At 36.1% G+C, this 21,790-nt stretch overlaps 1 protein-coding gene across 1 annotated transcript in view; it reads right to left on the bottom strand.

The window, feature by feature from the left end:
* Positions 1-21,790, bottom strand: part of SLC49A4 (solute carrier family 49 member 4) — an 85,914-nt gene that overhangs the window by 25,782 nt on the left and 38,342 nt on the right. Inside the window, exons 5-7 of the mRNA XM_042903729.1 lie at positions 17,726-17,834; positions 7,173-7,240; positions 3,951-4,078 (exon numbers count right to left, since the gene is read on the bottom strand). Of these exons, the coding sequence (XP_042759663.1) occupies positions 3,951-4,078; positions 7,173-7,240; positions 17,726-17,834 (305 nt within the window). The remainder of the gene's footprint in view (positions 1-3,950; positions 4,079-7,172; positions 7,241-17,725; positions 17,835-21,790) is intronic.

The raw sequence follows: 21,790 nt of genomic DNA, 5'->3' as shown, positions 1-21,790 counted from the left end.
AGGTAGTGGGTTGGGAGTTGGGTGTCAGAATTTATAAGGCACGAGTCTATGCTCCAGATTTTGTGATTGGTAGGGGAGGTAAGACACACATTCAAGTAACTATTAAATGGTATCAGGAAAGAAAAAAAATCCCACTATGATCATTCAGAGAAGGACTGAAAAGTCTAGGTTTCAACAGTGTGCTTTTAATTTAACGCATCTTTCAGGAGTTTCTTTCTTTCAGGAGTTTCTAAGTGACATTCAAAAACTCACTTGTAATTGAAAACAACAGTAGAATTTATAAATTCAGTTGTTAAGATGGCCACACAAACTCAACCTTTCAATTCTGGCTTTGATTTAATTTAGAATTCTGCTTTCCTTTCTGTCCAACATAATTGTTTTCAAGGACAGATGGGAAAACCATAGTCCTGACCAAGGTCAATAATATCAATTTTCCCTTAAGATTTAAAAAGATGTATAGTTTTCAAATATATACTTTCTTTTTTCTGATTATAAAAGTAAAAAAATGCTCATTATTACAAATCTAGACAAAAAAGAAGGCAATAAAAGAAACATTCTTACTGCCACCACCCAGAGATAAAACTGTTAATTCATCATGTTAAATAGAAAACACATAAAATTTAATGAATGCAATATCTTATAACGAATATTCTACACTTAATTCAAGGGAAAAATGTGTTCATTATGTACTCATAACTTTGTTATTATAAAATCTAACAGATACATACAAAAATCTGAGTGTAATGTTATATGAGGAGTTGTAAACTAAAACTATTCTACCGGAATGTTGTGCAATTGCTAAATTATGAAATTATACCAGAATAAAATAAAACAAAAAATTCTGGCCCAAAATACTTGCCAAAATTGCTCAAAAACCTAATGTAGGTATGTTAGTATAAAAAAAGTACACAGTAACCAAAACTTATTACTCTGGACAACTGGGCTTTATAGGCAAAGCAATAAAAATTAAAGTTAAGGATACCTGGCAGGATGGTACAAAACAGAGATTTCCAAACCTTCCTTTGCAGCACCCTTAGTGCCTTAGTAATTTTTTCATGGTGCCCCAAGGCCAAAAGAAATAGCTAACAATTCTGTTAATTACATAGTTAGGTCCAAACAATTTAACATATATTATATATATATGTGTATATCTATCTATCTATCTATATATATATGTGTGTGTGTGTATATATATATATATAGATATATAGATATATAGATATATATCTATATATATATCTCAAATAACCACAATTGCTTACTAATGAGACACGTGCATCTGATGGGCAATGCATGCCTTCTCAAATCTTGGGATCAACTCTTACAATCAGATCGACACCCTCATTTCCTGGTCCTGATTTTTGTGCAGCACTTCCTTTTTATCACAGCAGCTGCAGGAAACCTAACTTCGGAGAGATGTGATGTCATCGAAAAGAATGTAGTAGGATCTAATGACGAAACTGGGAACTCTCTTGAACTAGACGTTCACAAAGTGTCTGACGGATGTGGAATATCTCTGTGTTTCCTTCAGAAATTTAGGGGGTATAGCTCAGGGGTAGAGCATTTGACTGCAGAAATTTAAAATAACCCACGTTGCCCTTTTGAGTTTGCTGTGGAACTCCAGGGAAGCTGGCCTGGTGTAGTTTGGTAGTCGTGGATATAGGGCAACCTATAAAAGTGTCACTGTAGAAGTGGCAGGAACTCCAAAATAAAGGCTGTCTTTGGAGTGCCAGGGTGGCTCAGTCCATTAAGCAAGCATCTGACTCTCTATCTCAGCGCAGGTCTTGATTGCAGGGTTGTGAGTTCAAAGGCTGTCTTTGAAAAATTTGATACCTTTGATATATAAATTGCTGGTCCTTTTATAACAGAGCACTGAAATCCAAACTGGGATACTATGACATATTATTTTATAGACCATGAGGGCTCTGTTATTGTTTCTTCCTTTTTAAAATTTTTTTGAAGTTTATTTATTTTAAGAGACAGAGAGTGAGTGGGGGAAGGGCAGAGAGAGAGGGAGAGACAGAATCCCAAGCAGGCTCTGTGCTAGTGCACAGAGTCCAATATGGGGCCCGAACTCATGAACAGTGAGATCATAACTTGAGAGGAAACCAGAAGTCAGACACTTAACCGACTGAACCACCAAGGCACCCCCACTTCCTTTTTTTTTTTTTTTTAAATAAAAGATTGCTCAAGATGCAGATTTTTTATTCCATTTGTAAGTAATAGCCACCTACTGGATTATGTGTTTATTATGGGATTATTTGTTATAAAGGTAGAATATAGGATTCTTTGTTACAAAGTAGGCTATAAAATTGTAGGATTATTTGCTGTAATAAGCACTTGTATGGGTAAGAGTTAACAAGAGTCTGAAGTGGCTCTATTGGGGCCTATTGACCAATGGCATGCGTATTTCATGGGGACCCCATTAGAGAAAGGTTCCTTTTGTCTGTATACAATTAAGGCTGCAGATGGAATTAAGGTTACTAATCAGTTGAGCTTAAAATTGAGAGCTTATCCTGAATTGTCTGGGTGGGTTCAGTATAATCACAGGGATCCTTAAAAGTAGAGAAAAGAGCAGAGGATTAGACCTCAGAGGAAGATGTGACTTGGAAGAAAGGCGCGGGTAATGCTGTGTGAGAAGGACTTGACCCATGGCAGGCTTTAAAGATGGAGGAAGGGAATCCAGGAATCTGGGTGGCCTCTGGAGGTCAGAAAAGGCAAGATAGTGTATTCTTCCCTTGTCTAGAGTTTGCCCACACTTTGACTTTAGCTTAGTGAGACCCACATTGGACTTCTAACTTACAGAAATGTAAGACAATAAACTGGTGTTGTTTTAAGCCACTGTATTTGTGATAACTTGTTATAGTGGCCATGGTAAACTAATACAGACCCCCAAATGACAGTATTGATAACAACACAATAGCGGAGCACCTGGGTGGCTCAGTTGGTTGAGTATTTGACTCTCAGTTTCAGCTCAGGTCATAATCCCAGGGTCATGGGATCAAGCCCCAAGTCGGGTTCTGCGCTGAGCATGAAGCCTGCTTAAGATTCATTCCTCTCTCTCTCTCTCTTTCTCCTAACCATCCCCCCCCCCCCCGCCCCTCTCCCCTGATCATGCTCTCTCTAAAATAAAACAAAAAAAAAATGCAATAGCAACTATAAATATTTCAGGTCAGGGGCACTTGGGTGGCTCAGTCAGTTAAGCGTCCAACTTCGGTTCAGGTCATGATCTCAGGGTCCGTAAGTTCGAGCCCCTCATTGGGCTCTGTGCTGACAGCTCAGAGCCTGGAGCCTGCTTTGGATTCTGTGTCTCCCTCTCTCTCTGACCCTCCTTCCCCATTCATGCTCTGCCTCTCTTTGTCTCAAAAATAAATAAACAGTAAAAAAAAAAATTAAATATTTCAGGTCAATTAGATGAGCTGAATAAGCTGTCTGTAATATACTTCCTAAAGGTATTTTCTAGTAAGTTTTGTTTTGTATTGATAGTGTAATAAGACTGAATAACCTATAGGTGTAGAAAGAATTTTACTGGTATATACTTCAAACATCATAGCTTTTTGCCTCTGTTCATTTTCCTTACTGCTTAATGATGTAATGGCTATAAAGAAGATAAAAATTTCTGTATTATGCTCTGATATGAATTTTAAAAGAATATAGGCTTTTCCATGCTATATGAGTTTAGGCTAAGGATTACATTTCTTTTCCATGTGAAAATACCAATGAAAATATTTTTAGTTATTCTTGGACTCTTTTTAGATGGGAAGATAGTCTGATGTCTGGATGTGGGAGACCTTTTTGTATATTTATTAGTTTTAGAATTTTTATAGTTTTATATTAATTATTATTATATTTCCATTATATCTCTAACAAGGAAAATTCCTACTGTCTGGGTTTATATATTTTTGTGATCTGAAAATATCTATTCAAAGTTCAAAATAGTCTGTGTTCACCTGTGGTTAAAGGCAGGTGTGTGATGCTGTTCAAACAGGTCAGGGTGAACCACGTGGATGACAGTGTAGCCCCAGAAAACAGGAGGAGAAGAATTAGTTTCAGCATACCCCTGATAAAATCTGCAAACCTGAAAAGAAACAATGTTCTATTATAATTCTACTTGGATTTTTAAAATACTGTTTAAATCAATGACACACTTTCATTAAGCAATAATTTCTTGAAAAAATTTCTAGGAGTTCTTTTTAAAGCAAGTAAAAAAACCTTTTTTAACTAGCACATTTTGCATATATCATGGCAAATATTCTTTTCTCTTACAAAACATACAAAATGTGATCTCTGTTCAAGGTCTGTAACTTACAGGATGGATTCTGTGTTTTTTAAATGCTACTTTTACTTTCTTTATATATTTCTATAATTTCCAAACATCCTATAATGAGCATTATATTATTCTCGTTTTAGAAAACAGGCTAACTTGCTGACATCAACTTGCAAACATGGCTCTCCCAAAATTCAAACTCAGAGAATCCAAATGCTTACCCACAGAGCCACCGGGGTCCTATATGATCTGGTCTGTGCCTCCACTCTCCCTCTGCCTTACTATTCTCCAGTTGGACAGCCGTGTTTTTGTTTCTCATACAAGCTAGGGTTGTTTCCCATAGCAATATGTACCTTTGGTATTTGTCCTGTTTGCCAGGAATGCTGGTACCCTCATTCTTCATGTGACTTTCTCTAGCTTACTCCGGTCATTCAGGTCTCAGTTCAATAAAGCTTTCCCTGCTCATGAAAGAAACCCTCACCATCCCATCTCCACACTCTATTTTCTTCACAGCATTTATCTCTATCGGCATTTCTTTTGTTTTTGCATTTACTTTTTGTCTTCCCTATTAGTAAGCTCCAGGAGAGCAAGAATGTAGCTCTGGAGTAATGACTACTGTCCTACAAAGGTTGTGGCTAATGTTTCAGGGCATTGTAAGTTCTCAAAATTTCTGCTTTTTTATGAATTAACATGAAATTAAAAGGCAAATGGTAGAGATGCTTATTGTTTAGTTATGACCCACAATTTTCCCATTTGCCAATTAGCTTTTCCTCATCTGCTAATTTGTACAGGCACAATCCTCTGGCTGTGCCTACATGCAACGTACTCAGGCCTTCAGAATTGTTCCTGCTGTAGAAAAACTGATCTCATCCCAAATATAACATTTACTGTGTTTTTTCTACTTTGAAGTTTTAAAATTGATTTTAATTTTTATTGTAATTATATTACTGTCCTTCTTAATATTTTCAATGCTATCTTTTGTGCTTATTTGACATGATAAGGTTAATCATGTTTGTAAGCATTGCCTGGACTAAAATAGCTTTCTGTGACAGCTGATGCCATCTTTTGGTGGAAAACATGGATGCATCTTTGCCCAGTGACTTATGTTTGTTCTCAACTATTAAAGTTCACCAGCAGAAAATTCTTTTGTACTCTGAAAACGTTCCACAGCTTCATAGAAATTTCCCTCAAGAAACTCCAAAAACAGTTTTCATGCCCACCAAACACTTTTTTGATTTATGTTTTGGTATGCTGCAAGAACATACTTGTCTGATAGGCAGATGGCAAAGTATGAGAGAATAAAATAGTTTTATGGTATAATCAGAACTGAATAAAGTTGAACAGTGAGAGAGCTGACAGGGCCAGGTCACATAAGAATAAACTGACCACTGTGATTTGCTATTTATGTAGACCTAGTCCTTTCAAATGGGCTAATACCATCAAAATTATTACACCTGGTAGTGGCCTTTAGCAACATAATTACAAAAAAAATCACCCAAACACTAATGTGTATAAGGAGATTCTGTTCTAGGGATCCCCAAAATGATGTTATGAACATAATTTTAAAATTGATTCTAGGCCTAGGAGATAGCTATAATTGACTTCAATTCAGAGTAAGGGTCGTATTTTTTAGATCTTACATTTCAATGAATTAAAAACAGAAATGTCCTCAGTCTCATTTTTCCCTCTAGCTCTATTTCTATATAGATAAAATTAAGGGTTTACAGAAAGAAAATAAAGCAAAAGGTACATGTGAGATGTCATTTCTGATATACAATAGTTCCTCTTTGACCTATCTAGTGCTCAGAATAGGATTTGGGAAATGATGACTCACTATAATTGGCTTGGATATTTAATCAGAAAAATTAGATATGATTCTGTCAAATGTGACAAGTCAATGTATTTCAGTATTTGTGTAGTGATTTCCTACAAATGCTATCTTCCTATTCCTCTTCTTTAGCTTTTAGATTTTATTCTTATATTTCCCTAACTTATAAAAACCTCAGAGCGATTTAGAAATCAGTGTCAGTTTATTCTTTCATTATCCCAGGAACACTATGCAAACTGTAAGGTCTAGATATATTATCCTGTGCCAATTATGTTTAAGTATTTAGAAATTGAGGTGATTTACATATCTTATTTGATCTCCCCAAACATGTAATTAGATTCTTCTCTTTCTGGTAACGTTGATTGCCTAATTTTGTTTTTGATTAAACAGGGTAAACAATTTGGGAAGTGAATAACTCATTTCTTTGGAAACACCAAGAATAGTTTTATAGGCAGTCACCTGGATGAGTGACATTTCTGTTCTTTTTTTTTTTTTTTTTAAGAAAAAATAAGACATTTTCCTTCCTCTGATTCCTTCTAAAAATGTGTTGTCATAATGGGTTAGGATCAAAGGGAGTTTGGTGACTGGAAGTCTTTATGGACACTTTTCATCAAAATGGGATAAATATAGGGATGTACCTGCCAAAAAAGACCAAAAATAAATATCTGCTAATCAGATACTCCCTTTTCATGTAAAGTTCTAAAGATGTTCTTACAAATGATTCTTTTCAATTCTTTTCTATTCTCGATAAATAATCAATTTTCCTTTATTACTGTATTACCTTTCTTTGGGCTCCATTTGTAGCTTCTGTTCTCCAATAATATGGAGACAGGCAGCTTAATTACACTGGAAACACATTTCTATCCTCTGGAAACAGTTGAAGACAGACTACTCCTGAGAATGTTTCTTGCAGCAGCAAATTCTTACTGCATGTGAATTTTCTTGTAGCCTGAACAAGTGCCCTTTTCTGACTTTTGCCTGTTTTATTTTCCCCTGAATTTTAACACTTATCAAAAGGAGCCATTTTTTTTGTTTTTGGTTTGGCCCACCCACATGTTTAACGTAAAATATTCTTACCTTGCCATAGCTATTCCAACAACACAGCCTCCAACTATGGACCAAAATCCAATCCAGCCAGCATCTACCTGCGGAGAAAGTGGCAGACACATTTAATATAAGACTATCATGTTGCAATTTAGAAGGCAAGAAATAAAGATCCTCTGTCATCAATATGTAAATATATTTATATATTATATATACACGTATAATTCAAATATAATCAACAGCTAAATGGCAACAAATGTAGAAAATGAATAAAATGAAAGGATTCATGTGTGACTAATTAATACAACTTATCTAAGTAAATATATCCTTATTTAAGTTTTTATTGGAATATTTAAATCCAAAAAATAATCAGCATCACAAACAGGAAAAGGACAGAAGATGGTCAGTGACTTCAAGAAGCTTAAATATAGGCAATATACAGGACACTACTAGGAAATAATTAGGTGCTAAAACATCTGGCAACAATTAAAGATGTATCAAGAGGTCACAGAAGACAGAGAGAGTGACAGCAAGAGCAATGTGGAATGGAGCACGTAGGGAGACCACTGAAAGAGAACTGGAGCTGGGTTTCAAATACAGAGCTCACTCCACTCTTGAGAAAACATTTCCAACCCTGCCATTTACTAGCTTTGTGACCCTGGATGGATTATGTCTTCTTATCTATAAAACGAACTAAAAGAGATAATCTGTGCATAGACTTAGATCAGTGGTCAGCAAACAGGAAGTACTATCTATGTGTTATTACTATCTGTTATTACTACCTGATGATGCTTCTCCATCTATCTAATGTCTTAACTCTTTCCTCACCTCATTGCCAAACTTTCTCAGAGAAATCTACAAATGCTGCCTAGATTTACCCATCATTCATGTATCTTTAACTCCTGCTATTACTTGGCTTCTATCCAAATTCATACCGTAGGTCTCTGTTTCCTCATTAAAATAAGGATAACAAGAGATTTTTATTTTTTTGAGACTTAAATAAACTAATATGTGTAAAATGTTCAATACGTGTTAGAGGTTACCACTGGAATTCCATTTGTCCCTAACGATATCAGTGCATTTTGTCTCCTTGTTCCCTCTCCACGGTCACCATGCTTGCTTATTACCTTAGTTCTTACTTCTGGACTGCTATAATAGCTTCTTAAATGGTCTCCACAACCTGTTCTGCCCACTATTGCCAGAATAATTATCCTAACTATCCCACTTTCCTGCTCAGAAATAGTTACAAGCTTTCACTGTGGCTACAGGGTCAAGTCCAAGCTTGACCTGGCACTGAGAGATGCCCAACTAACTTCTACCTTTTATTATTTTCCCAGTTGTATTTTTCATTATACCTGTTTACCAAAATATGTGATCTTCTACCTGGACACTTAGCTGGATTATATGTCCCAGCTCCCATTCAATTACATATGACTAGGTGACTTAAGTTCCTAATGAAGTGGGCAGAATTAAGGTGTGCCACCTGTAGGTTAGAATCTGGAGGACAGCTGTATGCCTCCTCCATGCTTTCTTTCCCTTTTTGACAGCTGGATTCTGAATGCAGTCACCCGCCTAACTGATGCATACAACAAGGTCTTAGAAGATAAGACTGTTGGGGGCGCCTGGGTGGCTCAGTCGGTTAAGCGGCCGACTTCGGCTCAGGTCATGATCTTGTGGTCCGTGAGTTTGAGCCCCACATCGGGCTCTGTGCTGACAGCTCAGAGCCTGGAGCCTGTTTCAGATTCTGTATCTCCCTCTCTGACCCTCCCCTGTTCATGCTCTGTCTCTCCCTGTCTCAAAAATAAATAAAACGTTAAAAAAAAAAATTAAAAAAAAAGAAGAAGATAAGACTGTTGCAAAGTGGAAAGAAGCAACCTCGGTCTCTAAATCAGTGTGAGGAAGTTATTCAAACTGTGCACAATTGTCCTAGGTTATTATGCAAACTGTCCTAGATTGCTATGTAAATGAGAAATAAATTTCTTAAGCCTCAGGATTCTGGGATTCTACTTCTCATAGCAGCTTAGCCTACTCTAAGTAATACAATTACTTAACAGTGTTTGGTGCCAGAGCAAAGATAAGTACTCTCTGGAGAAAGAGAACAGCCTGAAGCTTAATTTATCTCTACATTTTTTTTTTTTTTCATATCATTGGCATTTGGGGCAAGAGAATTCTCTGTTCTGCAGAACTGCCCCTCTCACTGCAGAGCATTTAACATCCATTGTCTAAGGCCCACTTAATGCCATTGGGCCTCCCAAACATTTCCATCTATCCCCTTGCTGAGTGGGGCTCCGTGTTAGGCTAAGAACCACTGTGCATCTGACTGTACTAATCCTAGTCCTTTTAGGTAAGGCTTTTGTGCTTTACTGCTTCCTTTGTTCATGACATTTGCTTTAGTTAATAACATTCTACCCACTAATTAATTAAAATTTTTTTCTTTAATTTTTTTTTTTTTTTTGCTTTCATTTAATTTTAAATTTCATTTCATTTAATACCTGGTGTAATTCTTGGTCTCTCTACCTCTCAGAGTTTATACAGACAGAGATACTTGAAAGGGCTTCTCAGGATTTATAAGCATAAGATCTGCAAAATCAGAATCATTCAAATGGGTGCTACACTTTTCTTTCTTTGGAATTGAGCATGCCTGGAACACCTGACATCCAGAAAAATAAGTTAGAAAACTAAAGGAAGACTTTCTTCTTCTGGTGAAGGTACACTAGGTAATCTGGATTGATATTCTGGTTGAAAACTAGAAAATCCAGGGGAAAATCTATCTGATGGCATCAGAGGGCCCAGAAGGTAATTCAGAATTATGGAACCATGATGTAAAATGGGAGGGAAACCCAGAAAGGTAAGCCTGGTTTCCTTTGGGGTACCTGATTTCAGAAAAGGTAGCTAAGGGGCTGACAGATATCAATAGCCTGCTGACTTAGGAAAGAAAAAACTGTGAGTGTGGGGCCTGTTGTGGTGTGGGTGGCCTTATAAAAACCCGAGCCTTTAGATGGTAACTTTGAAAGGCTGTATCTAAGAGTACTGTGCACTGGAAATAGAACAGTATTCTGTGGGACAGAAGCCCAGCTTTAAATTATCTCAATTCTTGAAGCTGGATTAAATGATCCTTACACTCCTGTAGAGAAAACATAAGTTGTTTCTGAGGTTAAATAACATCACCTTGAAGCTTAAATGATCTCTATAACTTTTCATATACTATGTCTGGCACTCAGTCAAAAATAAAGGAACACATAAGGAGATAAAAAAACATAAATGAATACCACAAATAAAAAAAGACCCACAGGGGATCCAGATCAAGGAATGATGAGATTTTAAGCAACTATTTTTAATAATTTGAAAAAGTAAAAGATCAAGCACTTAACAGACACTTGGAAACTACAAAAAAAAATCAAATAAAAACTTTGTAACTTAAAAATATAAAAACTGAAATTAACTCATAGATGTGTTTAACAGAATATTAGAGCTGAAAACTGAAATAGTGAGTTGAAGAAAAGCTAGATAAAACATCCAGTCTGAAGGAGAGGAAGGAAAAAGCATAGATAATTCAGAAAAGAGAGTAAGAGACATAGGAAATAGAGTGTGAAGGTTTAACATAAGGAAATTAGAGAAAATAAAGCTTAAGGGATACTGGCTAAGAATTTTCAGACACTGGGGTGCCTGGGTGGCTCAGTTGGTTAGGTGTCTGACTCTTGATTTTGGCTCAGGTCATGATCTCATGGTTCATGAGTTTGAGTCCTGCATTGGGCTCTGTGCTGACAGCATGGAGCCTGCCTGGGATTCTCCAACTTCCTCTCTATCCCTCCCCTGCTTGCGCGCTCTCTCTCTCTCTCTCTCTCAAAATATAAACTAAAAAAATAAAGAAAGAAAGAATTTTCAGACACTGATGGCAGACATCAAGTTATAGGTTCAAGAAGTCCTACAAACCTCAAGAAGAATAAATTTCAAAGTCACCACCTAGTTATATCATAGTAAAACTGCTGAAACCAAAGACAAAGAAAAAACCTTAAATGCAACAAACTTTTAAACTTAAAAGCTGACTTCTTGGAAGCCAGAAGAAAATGGGATTATTTTCAAAGAACCAAAAGATAATAAAATGCCAATCAAGAATTCTATCTCCGTGAAAATAATCCTCAAAAATGAAGGTGAAATGAAGACATTTTCAGGCAAAAATAAAGAACAAACCCACAACAAGAGAATTTGTCACAACCAGACCTGCACAAAAACCAAACCACATGCTCACTAAACGGTGCTTTTTAGACAGAAGAAAAGTGATCACAGGTGGAAAACTGTAGATAAAGAGATGAAGAGCAACAAAATGGGCAAATATGAAGGTGAATCTAAATACTGACTATATAAGCAATAATAATAATGTTTTGTGCAGTGTAAAACATGATGATAATAGCACAAAAGATTGTAGAGGGTTAAATAATGTTGAAAGGTTCTATGGATCTTGGGCTGTCTTGGAAGAGGTGAAAGTTGTAATTTATAATAGGTGTTGATAAATCACAAGAGCATTCTGTACTTTCTAGGGTAACCACTAAATAATAAAAGAGATTATAACTATCAAGCTTATAAAAGAGGAAGGCAGAATAGTGAAAATTACTTAACCCAGAAGAAAGTAAGAAAGTAGAAAAAAGGATAGACTGAAAAAAATGAAATCAATAAGATGATAGATCCCAACCCAAATTTATCAATAATTATATTAAGTGTAAATGGACTAAATACTCTAATTAAAACACAAAGATTATCAGACTGGCTTAAAGAAAAAAAAGGACATGCTGCTTATAAGAGGTATACGTAAAGAAAGTCTAAAAGTAAAGAAATGTAAAAAGATACACCATGCGAACACTAGTCAAGAGAAAGCTGGTATAATGTATAAGTTTTAAGGCAAAAGCATCACTAGAAATAAATAATACTTCATATGGATGGAAGGTTCAATTCAGTGGTCAGATATTATAATTCTAGATTTATGTGCACCTAATTACATAGTCTTACAATATAACACCATACCCAAGAATTATAGAATACAGTTGACCAAATACTGGGTGAACAAATTTGAAACTACTGAAAATACAGATCACATTTATGCAATTTAGTAAGGAATTAAAAAAAGAACGAGAGAATCTTCAAGAGTTTATACATTAAGAAAATGTTCTAAGTAACCCATGGTTCAAAGAAGAAATCACTATGGAAACTAGAAAACATTTGAAATTGAAAAATAATGAAAATCCTACTTAGCAAAACTTATGGAATGACGATAAAGCTATATTTAAAAGGAAATACATAGCTTTAAAATGCACACATTAAAAAGAAAAGCTGAAAACCAAAGATCTAAGCATTTATATCAAAAAATTAGACGGGCACCTGGGTGGCTCCGTCGGTTAAGTGTCTGACTTCGGCTCAGGCGATGATCCCACGGTTTGTGGGTTTGAGCCCCGTGTTGGGCTCTGTGCTTACAGCCTAGAGCCTGCAGCCTGCTTCAGATTCTGTGTCTCCCTCTCTCTCTGCCCTTCCCCTGCTTACTCTCTCTTTGTCTCTCTCTAAAATAAATAAAAACATTTTTAAAAATTTAAAGAGAAAGTTAGAATAAGGAGAGCAAAGTACCTTCCCTAAAAAAAAAAAAAAAAAAAAAAAAAAAAAAAACCAAAAAACAAAAAAACGAACAGAATAGAAAAATATAAAGATATAAATCAGAAGCTGATAAAATAGAAAAGGATTCATTAAAGAGACACTGGTGAAATTATTAAAGGGAAAAATGAGAGAGAAGATACGTAATCAGTATCTAGAATGACACATTGACTTATCTTGGAGACCTAATGAAATCATAAGATGATACTATGAAGAACTTCTTAGCAATAAATTTGAAAAATGAGATGACATGAACAAATTCTAAAAAAGTAGAATTTATTAAAATTGATGTAAGAATACATGGGAAATCTGAGTAATGTTATAACTACTGAATAAACTGAACCCATATTAAAAACCCTTTTACAAGAAGGCTAGCTGGTTTCATCAGTGAATTCTACCAAATATTTAGGGAAAAACAAAAGCCCCAAACCACCAAGATTACACAAACTCCCCACTAAGAGAGGGGAAAAAATGCCTCCTTATTTGTTTTTGAGACTGGTAAAAACTTTGATACCAAAACTTAAAGGACAGAAAAAGAAAAGAAAATTATAGTCCAATCTCATTCATGAGCATAAATGTAAACAGTCTTAAGTAAAACATGAACATATGAGTCCAGTGATATATAAAAAATGTAACAAGTCACTGACAATAGGATTTGGTACAGGAATGCAAGGTGGGTTAACATTTAATAATCAGTAAACGTAATTTGCCACATTAGAAATTTAAAAGAGAAAAATCATATGATTATCTCAAGTGTTAAATTTTATTAAATGTACTTTTCTCCATCTACTTGTCATTAGTCACAACTGATATGTAAAGAGGCCAAAGTATCTGTTGGTGAATTACTAAAACAAGTAAGTGAGTTTAACAAGGCTGCTGGATACAAGATCAGGTATATTTCAATTCCTTGCAAAAGTCAACTATACTTCTATACACCAGCCAACAGAAAATAAAATTTTAAGTAAGCCCATTGTGGGGCTTACACTCACAACCCCAAGACCAAGAGTCACATGCTTTACTGACTGAGCCAGCCAGGTGCCCCAGAAAAGAAAAAAATTTAAAGATACCAATTACAATAGCCTCAGAAAATATCGTATACCTGGGACTGAATCTAACAAATACATAGAAGATGTCTTTGCAGAAAATTATAAAGCATCATTCAGAGACATTAGGACTTTAGTAAATGTACAGAAATACAATGAACATGGTTCGGAGGGCTCAGTATTACAAAGACCTTAATTTTCAAAGTGATCTTCTAGATTCAAAAAATTCTAGTCAAAATCCCAATAAAGGGGCATATTTATTCTATGAAATACCAAAACTTATTATAACACTGAAACACTTGAGACACTTTGGTATTGGCACAAAGACAGGCAAATAGACTATAGGGGAAAAAACAGTTTAGAAACACATCTGTGCACATAAGGGCACTTCATTAAGACAAAGTTGACACTAGAGTACAATAAGAAAAGCATAATCTTTTCAAAAACTGATACCAGGTTAATGGATACCTATACGGGGGGAAAAAAAAGAAACTTAACGCCTACCTTATAATGAGCACAAAATTCAATTCTAGGTTTAAATGTGACAGGACTAATGATAAAACTTCTAGAATAGCACTGACAGTGTTTTCTATGATGGCAGATATGTTCTGTATCTGCACTGTCCAAAATATGGCAGCCACAAGTCACAAGTGGCTACTGAGCACCTGAAAGGTAGCCAGAAGGTGGCCATTGAGGAAGTGAATTTTTATCTTTATTTCATCCCAACTAATTTAAATTCCAAATTAAATAGCTATGATTGGCTAGTGGCTACTGCACCAGACAACACAGTGCCACAGGTTAACATAGGGGAATATGCTCATAAACTTTGAGCAAGCAAAGATTTCTTTCTTTCTCACTCTTTTGCATTATGGTCTCTGTTTTGTCCAACATGTAGGTTATCTTTGAGTTGGTTTCTATTCAGTACTTCCTTTTTGTAAATATGGGCCACATTTTCCTAATTTTTTTTTTTATTTAAAAAAATTTTTTTAATGTTTATTTTTGAGAGAGAGAGAGAGAGGGAGCCAGAGTATGAGCAGGGGAGGGGCAGAAAGAGACAGAGACACAGAATCTGAAGCAGGCTCCAGGCTCTGAGCTGTCAGCACAGAGCCCGACGTGGGGCTTGAACCCACAAACCGTGAGATCATGACTTGAGCCAAAGCTTAACCAACCGAGCCACCCAGGCGCCCCGTCTAATTTTTTTTAACAGTGTGGTACATGTTGTGGATGACACAATATAAAGGTTCTGGATCCTTTTATCTTTCTCTAAAATGGTTGATTTTTGTGTTAGTAGGCAGTTCAATTAATAACTGATCACCTTGAACTTCTGTTGGCTTGATTTTGTGTTTTATTAAGGAAGATAAGTAGAAACCTAAATGTTTCTCAAGACCCCCTCACTTGGTAGGATTCAGTCTCCAAATTGTCTCCTCTGCAGATTTTTGTCAGGGCTTGTTTATAGGCCTTGGGTATTGTGGGTCTAAGTAGAATAGGCCTTATCTTACCTAGAACATGGTTCTTGATTTTAAATTTTGGCCTAGATTCTATGTCTTAGCAGAAGCCCAAGGTATTAAAAAGGTGTTAATGAGGTATTACCATTCTGGTTGAACTAGAACTCTAAGAGCCCAGCACTGCTTACCCTCTACTGTATTCGTTCTGCTTTCAACCTCACAGAAATCTTTCTGTTAAGCCTCTAATAGTTTTGCCGTTTACATGTGCAGTTCATTTCTCAGTCTAAGACGTGCTGAGGACCCCATACAGTGCTCTGGGGAGCCTCCTTCTGCACAGCTCTTTTTTAAAAATATATTTTAGTACTTTTTTTTTTTTTTTCACAAAAAAGTTTATTTATTTTGAGAAAGAGGGAGAGAGTGTGTGCATGGGAGGGGCAGAGAGAGAGGGAGAGAGAAGTTTGCAAGCAGGCTCCGCACCATGAGCACATAGCCTGATGTGCACATAGCTTGATCCCATGACCATGAGATCATGACCTGAGCTGAAATCAAGAGTGAGCTGCCCAGGTGCCCTGCATAGCTCTATTCTTTACAATCAGTAAGAAAAAGGCAGCCCAATGGTGGGCAAGAGACTTGACCAGGTGTGTCACAAAAAAGGATATTCAAATATCAAACAAAAAGATATCATTATAGTGGCATTTAACTGCATATCCATTAGCATTTCTAACTTAAAAAAATTTTTTTTAGGGGTGCCTGGGTGGCTCAGTCAGTTAAGTGACCGACTTCAGCTCAGGTCATGATCTTGCTGTTCATGAGTTCGAGCTCTGCGTCGGGCTCTGTGCTGACGACTCAGAGCCTGAAGCCTGCTTCATATTCTGTGTCTCCCTCTCTCTTTGCCCCTCCCCTGCTTGCACTCTGTCTCTCTCTCCCTCAAATATAAACAAACATTAAAAAAATTTAAAAAAAATTTTTAATGTTTATTTATATTTGAGGGAGAGAGAGACACAGAGCACAAGTGTGGGGGAGGGGGTGGTACAAGAATCTGAAACAGACTCCAGGCTCCGAGCTGTCAGCACAGAGCCCAATGTGGGGCTTGAACCCACAAACTGTGAGATCACAACCTGAGGCGAAGTCAGACGCTCAAGTGACTGAGCCACCCAGGCGCCCAGCATTTCTAACTTTAGAGACTCAGGTACCTGGGTGGCTTATTTGGTTAAATGTCAGACTTTGGGTCAGGTCATGATCTCACATGAGTTTGAGCCCCGCATTGGGTTCTCTGCTGTCAGCACAGAGCCCGCTTAGGATTCTCTGTCCCTCTCTCTCTCTGCCCTTCCCCCACTTATGTTATCTCTCAAAAATGAACAAACATTAAAAAAAAAAAAAAGACTAACATTGTCAAGTGTTGGTAAAGATGTGGAGCAATGAGAAATTTCATATCCTGCTGGTAAAACTATAAACTCATACAACCACTTTGGGGAAGTTTGGCATCATCTATCAAACCAGGAATATACTATAACCAACAATTCTATTGCTAGCTACATATCCAACAGAAATGTGTATAGAGGTGCATCAAGAAACATGTATGATAACATTCATACAGCATTGTTTGTGATTGTGACAGTTAAAAACTGTAAACAATCCAAATGTTCATCAAAAGCAGAATGGAAAATTGTTGTTCATTCATACAATAGAAAGTCACACCAGCGTGCTGGATTGCTTCCATTTGCCCCTCCAAATCTCTCTACCCCTTTCTACCATGCTGTCTGGAAGTAAGGAGAAGGTATACATGGCCTGAATCATATAGGTCAAAAATATAGGTCAAAAATAACCATAGGTACATGGTTATTTTTAAAGAAATGAGGTACCCTTATTCTGAGACTAGGGAGAAAGTGAGAAATTAGATGTCGACATTAGCCATATATTTGATGATGGGGTCTTAATCTTCTTTATATAAAGTATGAAGCAAGATTAGGATGGAGTCAACAAAGGAAGATTTTCCTTCTTTATTTTTCTGTTTATTAGCATCATTAATAATAGCCAAATAAATGTAAAATTCATGGCTGTTAACAAAACCCAGGAAGAAAATCAATATTATTTTTAACTATTTCAAAGGATTTTTTTTTAAGTTTATTTATTTTTGAAAAAGAGAGAGAGAATGAACACGAGCCAGGGAGGGACAGACAGAGAAGGAGAGAGAGAATTCCAAGCAGGCTCCACGCTGTCAGTGCAGAGCCCAATATGGGGCTCGATCTCATGAATTGAGAGATCATGACCTGAGCCAAGATCAAGAGTCAGACGCTTAACTTACTAGATACCCAGGCTCCCTAGGATCTTGCTTTTGCAACAATGGTATTGGATAATGGTTACCCAGGCCTTGAAGTTTAAACCAAGAACACGCAGACAATATTTACAATTTAAATGTACTAAAAAATATCTCCAACATATAAAGAAATGAAATACTTACTTGACTGACATGCACTGGTGTTAAAATTAAGTCCAGAACTCCAGACCAGCCAGCAAATACACCAAGTGGTATGGCATATGCTAAAGCAATCATCAAAAATCTCATATTGCTGTAAATGAGAAAAGAAAATATTATTACAGATTCAAAATTGTGAATTAAAAATTTTTTAAAGCAAGTAGAATCACTTTCTTCATGCCTTTATTTATTTATTTATTTATTTATTTATTTATTTATTTATTTATTTATTTATTTTTGAGACAGAGACAGAGAGAGAGAGAGAGGGCGAGCCAGCACAAGGTAGGGAGAGGGGCAGATGGAAAAAGAGAGAGAATCCTAAACAGGCTCCATGCTCAGCATGGAGCCCAACATGGGGCTTGATCCTATGTCCCTGGGATCATGACCTGAGCCAAAATCAAGAGTTAGACACTCAACCAACAGAGCCACCCAGCTGCCCCTGAATTTAAATTCTTACTCATGAAAAATGTAAGTCATTTGGAAATTGGAACACCAGAATCAGAAATAGAAAATATTCAGTTTGTTAATAATTAGTTTGTTAATAAATTCAACGGTCTTTAAATTTTTTGTTTACTTAAAAATTATCTTTTTTGTGGGGCACCTGGGTGGCACAATTGGTTAGGCGTCTGACTTCGGCTCAGGTCATGATCTCCTGGTTTGTGAGTTCCAGCCCCGCATCGGGCTATGTGCTGACAGCTCAGCCTGGAGCCTGCTTCAGATTCTGTGTCTCCCTCTTTCTCCACCCCTCTGATGCTCATGCTCTGTCTCTGTCTCTCAGTAATAAATAAACGTTAAAAAAATTAAAAAAAAAACACTTTTTTGTTCATATTAAAATTGTCAAAGTTTATTATACAGATGAGTTATCAACATTATTTCATACAGTGAGTAGGTATAGGTTAAATTACTATTTCTCTATATAAACAGAGTAGAGGGAAGAAAAACCAAAGATTAAAAATACATAACTTGCTAGTTTTATTATTTTCAGAGAGCAGTTTTCACTTTTGCTTTATTGATACTAAAGTTTGTTGGGGCGTCTGGGTGGCTTAGTCAGTTAAGTGTCTGACTTTAGCTCAGGTCATGATCTCGCGGTTTGTTGAGTTCAAGCCCAGCATCGGGCTCTGTGCTGACAGCTCAGAGCCTGGAGCCTGCTTCGGATTCTATGTCTCCCTCTCTCTCTGCCCCTCCCAAGCTCATACTCTGTCTCTTTCTCTCAAAAATAAATAAACATTAAAAAAAATTTTTTTTAAGTTTGTATTAATCAAAGATTTTAATAAGCAATACAATGCAAATGGCTCAAAACCAGAAAGGTATAAAAATATGGGGAAAACATGTCCCTCTTACCCCATTCCCCTCTTCCCACAATTACCAATGTTCTTGCTTTCTTGGGCAATTTCTCAGAAACATCTCAAAATATATAAGACTATGTATATACATATGTGTGTATATACATTAGTACATAAATATATAGTACTACATATGTTATTTTATATATGTACATATTAACATATATTCACAATTATATATATATTCTTTCCCCAATCTTTTTACATAAATGATAGTATGTTACAACCATTTGCTGAATTTTACTTTATTTTTTATTTTTTAACATCTATTTATTATTGAGAGATGTATTATTGAGAGCCCAACGGACTGAGCTGTCCAGGTGCCCCTGAATTTTACTTTTTTAACTTAATAAGTCTTAGAACTCTTCCACAGTCAATACAGACAGAGCTTCCTTACTCTTTCTTAGAGCTGGGTAGTACTCCATTATGTTGGTATATAATTTATTTCACCAGCTCCCACTGAGAGAGATATATATTTTTATTATATATATATATACATATATATATATATATATATATATATATATATATATATAAATTTATTCCTTTGCTCTTACAGTCGTTTCACGTCTGCACTAGTACAGTTGGAGAATTGACTTCTAGAAGTGCAACTACCATGTCAAAAGAGTATGTGTATTTGTAACTTTAATCGATAATGCCAAGTGCCCTCTGCAGAGACTGTACTTCTACATTCCTATCAAAATGGTTAAAACAAAAACATAGTGATAACACCAAAGTCTGGTGAAGATGCCCAAAAACTAGATGACTTGTATACTGCTTGTGGTAAAGAAAAATGGCACAACTACTCTGGAAAATAGACTGGCAGGGTTTTAAAAAAAAACTAAATATGCAACTACCATACAATCCAGCAATTATACTCCTAGGCATTTACCCCAGAGAAATGAAAACCTATGTTCACAGCAAAAACCTATATACAAATGTTTATGTATCATATCCAAAAACACCAACCAAACAAAAACACTAAAATCAACCCAGATGTCCTTTGACAGGTCAACAGTTACACAAACTGTGTACATCAACACCATGGAATACTACTCAGTAATAAAGAGGAGTAACTACTCATACACAAAACACCCTGGATGACTCTCTAGAGAATTATGTTTTTGTTTTTTTTTAAATTCTAGTTAGTTAACATACAATATTAGTTTCAGGTGTAGGATTTAGTGATTCATCACTTACATACACTACCCAGTGCTCATCACAAGTATCCTCCTTAATGCCCATCACCCATTTAACCCATCCCCCCCCACCCCCCTCTAGTAACCCTCAATCTGTTCCCTACAGTTAAGAGTCCATTTCCTGGTTTGCATCTCTATTTTTTAAACCAATCGCAAAATTTATGTACTATATTATTCCATTTATATAACATTCTTGAACTGACATTATAGTAATGGAGAAGAGATCAGTGTTTTCCAGGGGTTAAGAAGTAGATATGGCTACTAAAGGACAAAAAAAAGGAATCCTTGTGGTGATGGAAATGTTCTGTATCTTGACTATTAACAGTTTTGTAAGATAGTATCATTGGGGGAAACTGGGTAAAGAGCCCACATTATCTTTCTGTATTATTTCCTACAACTGCATGTGAATCTGTAAGTATCTCAAAAATAAAAAGCTTAATTTTAAAAATGTAATAAAAATTACATACTATTAACAATAGCTAGGAAAGTCCAAAATCTCTGGGGGGGGGGGGGGCGGGGAGGGGAGGAGGAAGCAACCTTTAAGGGCATAGAAGATGATCTAAATAGATGGAGAGATGATCCATACTGTCAACTGATCCCAAATTAATCTATAAATTTAATGTAATCATTATTAAAGTTCCAGTTGAATTTTTTTAGAAACTTAAGAAACATGCTCTAAAGTTTATATGGAAGAAAAAAAGTCCTTGGAAAGCTAACTTATCTTCTAAAAAATATGAAAAAGGAAGCCCTTATCCTACCAAGATAAACTAGGGTGCCTGGGTGGCTCAGTTGGTTAAGCATCTGACTTCAGCACAGGTCATGATCTCATGGTTCATGGGTTTGAGCCCCGCATCAGGCTCTGTGAGCCTGCTTCAGATTCTGTGCCTCCCTCTTTCTCTGCCCCTCCCCCACTCGCACTCAGTCTCTCTCTCAAAAATAAATAAACATTAAAAAAAAAAAAAGACAAGCTGCAGGGCCATAATAAAAGTAGTATGGGAATAGTCCAAGAACTAGCACAATGGAGGAGAATAGAGGGCTAACAAACTGCTAACAATTGTTCAGTAAGTAGTGCTAGTTTCTTCTATGGGAAAAAAAACCCCAAAACTCCTGCATCATTAGATAACATCACATACTAAGGTAGATTCTACGTGGGTTGAATACCTAAATGTAAAAGATAAAACCAGAAAGTTGATAATTAAGGAGTCCATCAATAAAATTTGTAGGCAGGTGAAAGAATGGGAATAGATACTTGGAATTTTTTAATATACAAGGAGCTTATACCTAGAATATGTAAATCGTTAAGAAAAAGATAGGAAAACAATTACCATTTGGAAATGGAGAGAAGCTATGAAGAGGAATTTATAGTAGATGAAACCCATAAGGCAAGCTATCATATCATGAGAGTCTCTAACTTATTAATGCAAATTAAACAAAAGATATATTAGTTCATATCTATTAGACTGGCAAAAATTAGGAAGATGAATCATACCAAGTTTGGTAGCCATGCA

This window comes from Panthera leo, chromosome C2 (assembly GCF_018350215.1).
Source record: "Panthera leo isolate Ple1 chromosome C2, P.leo_Ple1_pat1.1, whole genome shotgun sequence".
NCBI lineage: Eukaryota > Metazoa > Chordata > Mammalia > Carnivora > Felidae > Panthera > Panthera leo.
Note: the sequence above shows the minus strand (reverse complement) of the source record. Positions and strands in the feature narration are given on the sequence as shown.